This window comes from Pocillopora damicornis, chromosome 4 (assembly GCF_964200805.1).
Source record: "Pocillopora damicornis chromosome 4, jaPocDami1.2, whole genome shotgun sequence".
Classification (NCBI taxonomy): domain Eukaryota; kingdom Metazoa; phylum Cnidaria; class Anthozoa; order Scleractinia; family Pocilloporidae; genus Pocillopora; species Pocillopora damicornis.
In genome coordinates this window covers 21538303-21548548 of record NC_142673.1, presented here as the reverse complement: position 1 = coordinate 21548548, position 10246 = coordinate 21538303, and the positions used below count along the sequence as shown (strand labels likewise).

The window sequence follows — 10246 nt, the reverse complement described above, 5'->3', positions numbered from 1 at the left end:
TTTTTTATAACCTTTAACATACATTGTGCTTATTTAGGGCGCGTATTCCCGGACAAATTTCGATTAAAATATTATTGAAAGCATCATTTTTGGCATCAGCTTCTATATATGTTCTTTCTTTACGACTGGTGGATGACGCGAATAAAAATTCTTGTAGTCGAAATGGCTAGATATTACCTGAGTTCTGTTTTTTGAGTTGTTATGGACCGAGTCGAGGTCGACGTTCATTACAATGAAAAAAAAGGAACGAGGCTAATATCTGTCCATCAAAAAAGGTTTTATTATACAGCACAAATATTTTGACGAGTTTATTTCGAGAGTCAGAAAAGAAAGCCAACTGTGTTTGGAGTACAATATAGCCACGAGAGGTATCTATGTTTTCTTTATCTTGACTATCAGCTGTCGCCTTTTACGTCCCCAATTTTCAATTGAAAAAAATGTCTGATTCATGGAAAGAGAAATTTTGTGTGACTTACGTAAATGGTAGTCATAAAATTTGACTCACAGAAAGTAATGGTACCACCTAGAATTAAGAATTTGTTCATGCTTAACGCGCGTATATCGAGTTATGGATTGTATTAGACGTGGTCCCATATTTGACGTGTCCTATATATTTCTCTGAACTCCTTTTCGCAACTCATACCGTTTGTGTCATCCAGGGTAACATCGGCTTCTTCAGGAATTAGACTTTTCACCATTACCGCCACTGAAAGGAACCGAGATGAAGATTCACGCGATTCTTCCGCTTTGTATCGTTGTACTGTTTGCTTTAGGATGTGTATCAGGTATGAAGATTAACTATTTATCCAATGGTATTTTATAGCTGGCAGCACCTGTTGGCAATATGGGACCCTTCTTACTCATTCAGGATTGCCCGCTTTGATCCCGCGCAAGTGAAACAATTGCGTAGAGCAGACATACAAAGTTCAAAATTTTTGTAAAATATCGGCTGTAGAGTCACAAAAAGGCGGCGGTTTACACAAGTTTATTAAGCGACAAGAACCAGAGCACAAACATAAACAAGTAATTCTTGATTGTTATCGAAGCGAAATATTTTTGCTATACAATAAATCCTATATTGACCAAGCTTGTTGGTCAAGATGGCCGGATATTAGCCTTGTTCTTTTTTTATTCGCCTTTTAATGGACCACGACTTCAAGTTTTCGACCTAAAAACTAATTCTGAGAGGAGCATTTGGCTCTTACATGGTTCCAACAGCACTTCTAGCGAAATAACTTGGAAACGGCAATGCTTGCGGAATTTCGACGCATACGATAAGATCGCAGTGCACAATGCCGAGGAGTGGGTGTACTGATTATACCGTCAAAATATGCGACTGACTTTCTGTATTCTGACTCGCTGTATTTTTTACGGTATAGTATAAAGATTGATAAGCACAGAGAAGACTCAATATTACCGGTAACCCTTTTTTCTTTCGACCGACCAAAAGTGTCTAAGATTTAACCTAAGAAAGAAATCTGCTGACGTCACAAGCTGTTACGAGTTATTCGTTAACACAAGTAGCGATGAAACGTGGTCGGTATTGCGCGTAACGATGAAAATGTCTGTCTTGAACCTTTGGGGCTGGTTATTTACTCGAGGTCTAACCCAAACCGCGGTTTTATGAAAGTAGTGGACCTCAGGGATGCTCTACAGGAGGGTTGATTTAATCAAATAAATGTTTTTCCACTATTGGCTTGCGGCCCTTTTGACACTCTTCACAAAAATAAACGTTCAGATAAAAGGTTTGGCTATAAATTGAAAATGGCTTATAGCGCGGTTTTGTTAAACAACAGCTAAACTTTGTTTGAATAACCGGCCCTTCGAGTTTTCTTCCGAGTTCTCATTGAAAAACTCGAAATTAAAAGTTAAGTGCATATGCCTCTGTCAGAAAGGGTCAAGCAGTATTATCATCCACATCAGAAGCGCAATTACCATTAAAATTGCTCAAAACTAGTTTAATTTTTTTTCACAGGGTCCTCGGGTTGTCCTCAGGGATGGAAGCAGTTCGAAAGCTTTTGCTACCATGCAAGTAGCGTATCCAGGACTTGGCACCAGGCCCAAATTCACTGTAAAAGTATGGGAGGAGACCTGGTGAAGATTACCAATGCGCGGGAAAACGAGTTCGTTCTGGCCCTCGCGAGGAAGTCTGCACCATCAAGGAAACAAGTGTGGATCGGCCTGATGTGGACCGCTAACGGCTTCTACTGGAGTGATTACTCTGTTCCAGTCTACAAAGCATGGGCTCCAAAGGAACCGAATGGAAATTCCCACGAACCATGCGGCAACATGTGGACTAGGCAATCCTCAGCGTCACTTAGACCAAACGGTTCCTGGAATGACAGGGTTTGTGCAGTGAAATCTCACGCGCCCTGTGGCCTGGTGTGTAAAAGGCTCCCTTGAACTGCTAACGCTGGAATACCGAAAAACCACACTTGGTGATGGGACTATTTTTAAATTAAATCATAGCATAAATTGTAAGGTGTAAAGAAATGCCTGTTTTACAATAAAGCGTCAGTTTAAGTCATTTAACTTGTCCTATTACTGTGTCTTACGCTGTCAATGCCAATTTGGTCAAACGAATAATTCAATTACTACGAAATAGTCAAGTCGATATTTGGCTCTTATCATTCTGCGAGGTCAGACGATTGCCTGAAAAGATCAATTGAAAAAAATGTCTGATTCATGGAAAGAGAAATTTTGTGTGACTTACGTAAATGTTAGTCATAAAATTTGACTCACAGAAAGTAATGGTACCACCTAGAATTAAGAATTTGTTCATGCTTAGCGTGCGTATATCGAGTTATGGATGGACGCGGAAAGTTTGGAGAGCACGAAGAATGCGTAAGAGTAGCTCGAGGCGCGGCCGAGAGCAGCTCTAGCTTTTTGAGTGCTCTCCAAACTTCCCAAGTGCATCCATAACTCGATATACGCACAGCTAAAAGCATGAGCAAACTATTTTATAACAGAGCGACAACAAGAATCTGCGCGAAGAAGCCTTTTATTGTGATGGAGTAGAAAAATGTTTGTCGCATTTAGATTTTTTGCCGCCTTGATTGTTTTGGTTTTGGTAAATTCCCAATTAGCAACTGTGTACTTTATTCCCCAGGTTGAACAAATTTAAAAACAACAACAAAAACGGAAATTTTACCTTTAAATGTTTTTAATGACCAATTGGTGACTTTTTTTGTTCCCGGTCAATGTCTTTCGGCCAAAATTTGCTGCAGCTGGTCTTTCGACAAATTTGCGAAACGTGCAACTTGCGAGTTTTTTGGGCTTTATTTTTGTTGCTTGTTGGATAAGGACCTAAAAGGTCAATGCCGATAGAAAAATTGGGCAGTTCTTTGTTGGTTTCTTCTATAATTCAAAGAGAAGGAAAACTGCACTGCAGCTTAACAGGACGAAAACTCTGAAGCCAGGTTAAAAAAGCTTACGTCATCTTATTTACGCACGGGCGTGCGTAAATTGCTGGTTTTCACGTGACGTCACTAAATTTCAGACTTCAGAATTATTGATCCTCCTGAGATTTTACTTTCATGATGTATTAGAGCAGCTAAAAACTAATATTCAGACAAATTTTCACTCCAAATGGGTTCTTGGTTTAGTGATAGACTACTCTTGAATTTCTAAGCTTTTGCGTGACTTGGCCTTTACATGACGAGCGAGAGAGCTGTTATGTTGGTTTAAAAGGTGACTTATTTAGGGAAATTCAGCTATCTGAACAGTTCTTGTATTAGAATAAAGTATTGTTGTTACGTTTATGAGTTCTTAGAGAGATAAATTCACGCTTTTGTAGCAAAACTCAGTGACAGATGTTTCTGCTGGTTTCCGGCCGCCATGTTGGTGCCCATCTAGGTGGGCACCAGCATGGCGGCTCCATACAAATCTCTATAAATTTGGGAAAAACGTTTCTCCTCATATCTTCCGTAAGAAAAATCGCTGTGACCTGAATCTTGGCGAGAGTCTTTACATATCTAGCTTCTTTCTATTTCCAGATTCTAGACTAAATCGATTGAACGGTTTTTATTTTTTATTTTGATCTATTTTGAATGGCGTGACACTGAAAACCAGCAATAAAGATTTTGTTCATAAGAGCTCAGTAGCACTTATATAGGGCAAGCACGTGCGCTATGTTATAATGAAATTTAATCCCAAAATAGAAATAGAGTTTTCCCTTTTCTCTTATTTCTTTTTAGGAGGGAAGGGGAGGAAGGACAAGCTGGTGCACAACACAGAAGTGGACAAAGGGACTGAAAATTTTTGGTTGAAGAGATGGGTGATATGCAAAAATTCAACTGAGTAACGTTCTCCCAAAAGTGACGTACATACTGGTCTATTTTTCTTTTTCTTCATCAACCTTCAGGTTGAGCTCTATTGCGTTTCCCTTTTACAACAAATTTGGCTTTGGGTTCCTGCACAATATTTGTTTTTTCATATTGATTTTTCTAGGGAAATCTTGAGAGACAGAAATCTTCTCCAAGATGGCTTTTAATTGCCGACTGCTATTTCAGTTAGAACGTAGTTCGCCTGTGGGATTACCGTGGGAAAATACTTGCCTTTCGTAAAGAGAATGAAGAAAGAATTGAGCAATTTGCCGCACATTTAGAGTGTTCGCACACAGGAAGTGAAACTGTGTGATGACAAGAAAATACATCTTAATATGGTTTTCAGGGCGAATATGCAAACATCGCTTTATCATTGGCTGCGGTCGTTGTCGCATAACCCGAATGAATGTTTTTATTTTGGAAAATTAAAGCGCGAAATAAGACAAAATGCTTCCTTTGGTGAAGAAAGCCATATTATTATGAAACCACCAGGTAAACTCAACACGGTGTTAATGATTCAAGGGGTTGTTTTCGTACGTTTTCAAGCAGCTAAAAACGATCATTTCTCTCTTGAGAAAGGGAAGTGAAGGCCAGATTTCCGCCGAGATCAACAATTTTACACCAGAAACCAGACAGTGATTCGAATGGGAGCTGGTTTGTCTACAAAACTCTTGGGTTGTCAAACAAACAGCGGTATGCTCTTCAGTTTTTACATATGTATAAGTTAAACATGTTTTTGACACGCGGAAGGATTACAGGTGATTTTACTGAACGTAAACAACAAATTTCCGCCTTGAACAAGAAAAGATTTGATGCCCGCCGTTTTCATTAAATAATTATTTTTACTCAATCGCTGTGTTCTGCAATATATATCTGTGTCTTCAAAAAGGAAGAAGCTCAAAGACTCAGCGATGTGTTTAAAGGAATTTCACCGCTTATCGGTCACGCATTAAGTAAATTACTGATCGATACCTATGGTTTGGGATTAAAAAATAGAGTAGAGAAACAACGAGAATTCTCGAAGGGATGATAGGTATCTGGCATTTAGGTTCTGTGTTTTCAAGAATGGTGGAATTTTTAATAAAATGTCTTTAAAACTCTCGGATCTCCCATTTGTTTGTTAAATAACCCTGAGTTTTGTCATAAAAACGTCGTAATAGAGTGGGTTAAAACGCTCTTCAAGGTCCGTTTCACTATTTAATTTCTTATGCCGGTGAGAGAAATACTAAAGAGAATGGAATTAGGAAAAGGGCAGGGTTTACGAGATCGAATCATGGAGAGATTTGTAATCGAACCCGCTTGATGAATTTCGGTTTTTAATTTTTGAGTACTAAGTGGTGGAGGTGAAGAGAAGATTGGCATGTCACTCGGGGAGAAGTGGCTCAAAGAGTCGGCCTTTCGTTATCTCTTCCAGGAAGGATTCAGTTTGATTTTTGACCCGTGCACGATGAACTGACATTGAACATAATGCTGAAGTGACTGGCGCCCTTATCAAAACTAATAACACGATGCGGAAACAGCGATCGGGCTGTCTTTTAATAATAAGAACTTGTTGATAGTGGGATAAGACATAAAACCCGACGATCTGGAGATCAGTCATTGCTGGAAAAAATAGTTTGGTCGTTTCAGCGAACGGATATGAACTTTAATCAATTGAAACCAGTGAAAATTAAATAAAGTGCAACAAAGACAGAGTGCTGTAAACAACGTGGCTCTGAAGTTGCCTCGGTTGTAATAAAGAAAATGTACTACACAAACATTGGTAATGAGATGAGAAACCTCAAACTAGAGTTTTTCGTTTGAGGGAAAATAAGTGTACTCATGATAAGTCATCGTGGCAATAAAATTGTATCTTCTTTGGGTCCTTCGCGATGATTGTAAGTAGTCTAGATCTCGCCTTCGCGCGTTGAAGTCGGTTTTTAACGCGTCAGTATATTTTCCTTGCCCTGACTAGCTGGGTTTTTCACAACTCCGTGAGTAAGAGGGTTGCGCGCAGCAGTTTGTCCTCTTAAACGGTTTTTACAGTTTTCTTCGGCGCTGTTTGAAGCCGCTTTTCGAGCCGCGAGCAAAGCTCAATAAGGAAATTACCCTCTGATTGTAACTCATAAATTTCTGAACTGTTATGATTTACGCTATTGATAATAAATTTCGATGTTCGATTGTGAGTTTTCCCAACTCTGAATCAATTTAGTTGAGGCAGTCAGCTTAGATAGTTTATAGTTATCTCAGTATCCATCACTGACCCGCCTCAGACTTGCTATATATATTTGCAGGTCAGCCAATCTAATATTCGTAATCTGAAAATTGAATCAAAAAATGTGTTTGCCATGTGTATATTTTCGTTTCTAAAAAATGTTAAAAATATAACGTGTCAATATCAAAACGGAACTCTGAAAATAGCGTACAAGCACATGTCGTCTTCATTTCATCCATTTTTACTCAGTTTTCTATTTTACAAGTCGCCCGAGTGTCACAAGTATATCTAATAATAGTGTGAATGTCTTCCACTTTCTCGTGGATAGGACCACGGCTGATGGTGGGCAATATTGAGATTTTGTAGTGACCTTGCAACAAATATAGATCCCAGAAGGTCCGATAAATCTGTGTATGAGTTAAATTTAGGAAGCCCTTACAATTAGGGATTGAGGGAAACGGAAATCATGATATTAACATTTTTTTTTTCATTCTAGGTCTATATATGCAAAATTTTAATTGCCTTGTCTTTTGTGGCTTAATCATGGTCGGTAAAAATATCTTACATCCGACAAACTTTGTGGCTTCACAAAATTGAAAAAATGCTCGTATGTACTGTGACGAACGAAATTACAACTGATCCCGCCGTTATCTTAACGCCGAGGAAAATGCGAGAAATTTTTAGCCGATGAAGCGAGAGCTCAGGTTACATAAATATAATCAGTTCAAGCTCTAAAACAGACTTTGTGTCTTTAGCTATGATTTTTATTTAAATGATACTTTTCATAGAAAGATGATCTGGTACAAAAAATATGCACTTGCCCACAAGTTACATAGAGGCGGGTTATAATTTAATTTATCCTAATGGAACTTAAAAAAACAACGACAAAAAAAAACAACAACATTTAGACTTGTCAATTCAGAGTTTCCGCAGAGCTGAAATTAACGCAACTAACAACCAGTATTTAGGCAATTCATTATTTTGCTTGCGAACGCTGCCAGCTGACAATGGGAAAGCACACTCCGACATCCGTCAGAAGGAGGTCATCTCGGGTAGATTTCCGATTACGAAATCCGAGCTCGCCCGATGTTGTCTTCGTGATGAAGGCCCTATTTAGCATATTAGACCCGCAAAACAGTAGAAACGAACACGTGCTTCGTTTTCGCTCATGACTTCGTATTAGGCGTAAGATATTGCTTTTTTTTTCGTTGCTTACCTTTATTACAGACTCCACAAAATTTTTGCGATGCCTCCTTTTCACGGATGGCCGATTACAACTACAACATAGTAACACCTCCACGAAATCTGTCAAAAGGAGGATTTTAAAACACCGGAAATGGAGAGGAAAGATAAATGATACGGTCGATTAACTCCCAGACAATTGAATGGTCCAAACTAGCAAAGGCGGGAAATTTGTTATCGTGCGAGATATCAAAGTATCTGTTTGCTCACTCAATTCGTATTCAGCGTTCGGCCGTATTCCAATCGATAATTTCGCTTTCTGAACAAAATTTCCAATTCTATGATGGCACGTAAATTAACTTGTCAAGAAGTGAGTTCATTGTTTGAGAGAAAGTTGTCTGAAAGGTCAGGTCTCTCCTGAAGTCTACTATGAAAAAGAATTCGCGCAGGATGAAAAAAAAGAAAGTAGACTATAAAAGGCTGCCAGTATCTCAGAAGAAAAATCCTTTCACTGGACGTGTAGGGGAAAGAGCAAACAACATGAAAAGGGGGTATAACGTCAGCTTAAACGATATAGAACGCCAGCCTGCCAAACATCCGAAACTCGCACACATCAAGAATGCCAACTCAAGCGCCGAGGCTCAAGTAAACATAAACCGCAGTGTGAACGTGAATAACTCTAATGGTTCAAATTCAAACGCCAATCAAACTGTAAAGGCAAGCACCCCTTACACACCAAACACGATCACATGCATCACCAGCACCGCAAACGCAGGCACCATCTCCTCCATTAACACAACCTCGAGCACAACCAGCACTGCAAACACATGCATCATCCTTACAGTAAACGCGACAACGAACACAAACCTGGCCCAGCAAAATAAAAAAGATGATGAAGTAGAATTTGTAAAGACCTCTCACAGAAGCGCCTCAAAGGCCGGTAAATTCCATCTCTCGGAACAGGACATTAGCACCATTTCAACTGGAGACTGGCTCACCGACCATATTGTAGGTGCAGCTCAGTCTGTTCTGAGGGAACAGTTCCCTCACGCAAGAGGATTGGAAAATACAACTTTGGGGCCTATTTTTAATTTTTCTGTTCAAAAAGGCCAATTTTCACAAATCCTGAATACTGGCAGCCATCATTGGGTGTTGGTATCTACTGTAGGATGCTACACTCCTTCTGTAGTTTATCTGTACGACAGCCTGTTTTCGGGAAGAATTGCAGCCCTCGTGCAGAAACAGATTGCATCAATTATGTACGAGGAAGGAACCAGTTTTAAGGTCATTGTACCAAATGTGCAACACCAGAACAATTCCGATGACTGTGGAGTTTATGCTATTGCTTTTCTGGTTTCGCTACTACATGGCCTCAATCCTTCTAATCTGACATTTGACAGGAAGCTGATAAGACAACATCTTTTAAAGAGCCTGGAGAGTGGATCATTCGACCCCTTTCCCTTCTCTAAAGTACCCGAGTGTCGAGACAGGAGGCCACTTTTTGTTCAAGAGGTCTCGGTAATGTGCAGGTGTAGAATGCCGAGGGAAGAGTCAGACTCGAAGTCTCCTTCTCGTTGTGTGAAATGTTGTAGCTGAAAGGAGTTTTTTCACAGGAAATGCATTTCAACAATTATTTTGGAAGATTCAAGTGCAAACTGGCGTTGTCCAAACTGCGAAAGAGCCCTTAAGCAGGAAGAGAAAAATAACCATTAATTTAACATGTAGTATTAAAAACTGATTCTCAGAACTTCCCATTAATTGTTTATTGAGATAATCGTCGAAGTGAAATACATATGTGTAGTAATTTTTTATCTATGTAGAAGTCAGCTAAAAGAATTTTTAAAATGTATTCATGAGAAACTGTTTCTTATAGATCTTTCCCTAAGTACGCTCTTGCGTTTAGAATTGAAAATCCTCCTCTAAATATTGTAAAAAATATTATCATAGAATATTTTCAATGATGATCATGGCACAACGCAGATAGAGAAAATATAATAGGTGAGACAAGTCACGGATTATCCTTGTCGACAAAAGTAATATCGCCTGCTACATTATATTCAAACTTAATCTCCGTCCAATCGAGGTAATGTACAATTTTTTTTATCAATTACCATATTAGAAATAACAATATATCGCTTAAACTCTGAACGTAACTGCGTTAAATTTATTTCATCAGAAATCCAGAAGATTTCCGGTGTTTTAAAATCCTCCTTTTGACAGATTTAGTGAAGATGTCATTACGTTGTAGTTGTGATCGGCCATCCGTGAAAAGGAAGCGTCAAATGTATTTTGTGGAATCTGTCATATAGGTTAGCAACGGAAAAAAATGAAAATATCTTAACGCTAATACAAAGTCATGAGCGAAAACGAAGTAAGTGTTCCTTTCTACTCTATTTTGCAGCTCTAAAATGCGAAATAGGGCCTTCATGAAAACATCGGGTGAGCTCGGATTTCGTCATCAGAAATCTACCCGAGATGACCTCTGGTATTGTAACATCCTCCTTTTGACAGATTTCGTGGAGGTGTTACTATGTTGTAGTTGTAA

General features: G+C 39.0%; 1 protein-coding gene across 1 annotated transcript; it reads left to right on the top strand.

Annotated features, from left to right (window-relative positions):
• Positions 1-296: 296 nt before the first annotated feature.
• On the top strand, positions 297-2527 carry LOC113671693 (perlucin-like protein). Its single transcript, XM_027187945.2, has 3 exons — positions 297-368; positions 660-785; positions 1976-2527. The coding sequence occupies exons 2-3, from the start codon at positions 722-724 to the stop codon at positions 2401-2403; spliced, it is 492 nt and encodes a 163-aa protein (XP_027043746.2). The 5' UTR covers positions 297-368; positions 660-721; the 3' UTR covers positions 2404-2527.
• The last annotated feature ends 7719 nt before the right edge of the window (positions 2528-10246 follow it).

Coding starts and splice junctions, on each gene's coding strand:
- LOC113671693 (XM_027187945.2), top strand. CDS start 722: ATGAAGATTCACGCGATTCTTCCGCTTTGTATCGTTGTACTGTTTGCT. Junction 786..1,975: donor TGCTTTAGGATGTGTATCAG/GTATGAAGATTA, acceptor TTTTTTTCACAG/GGTCCTCGGGTTGTCCTCAG.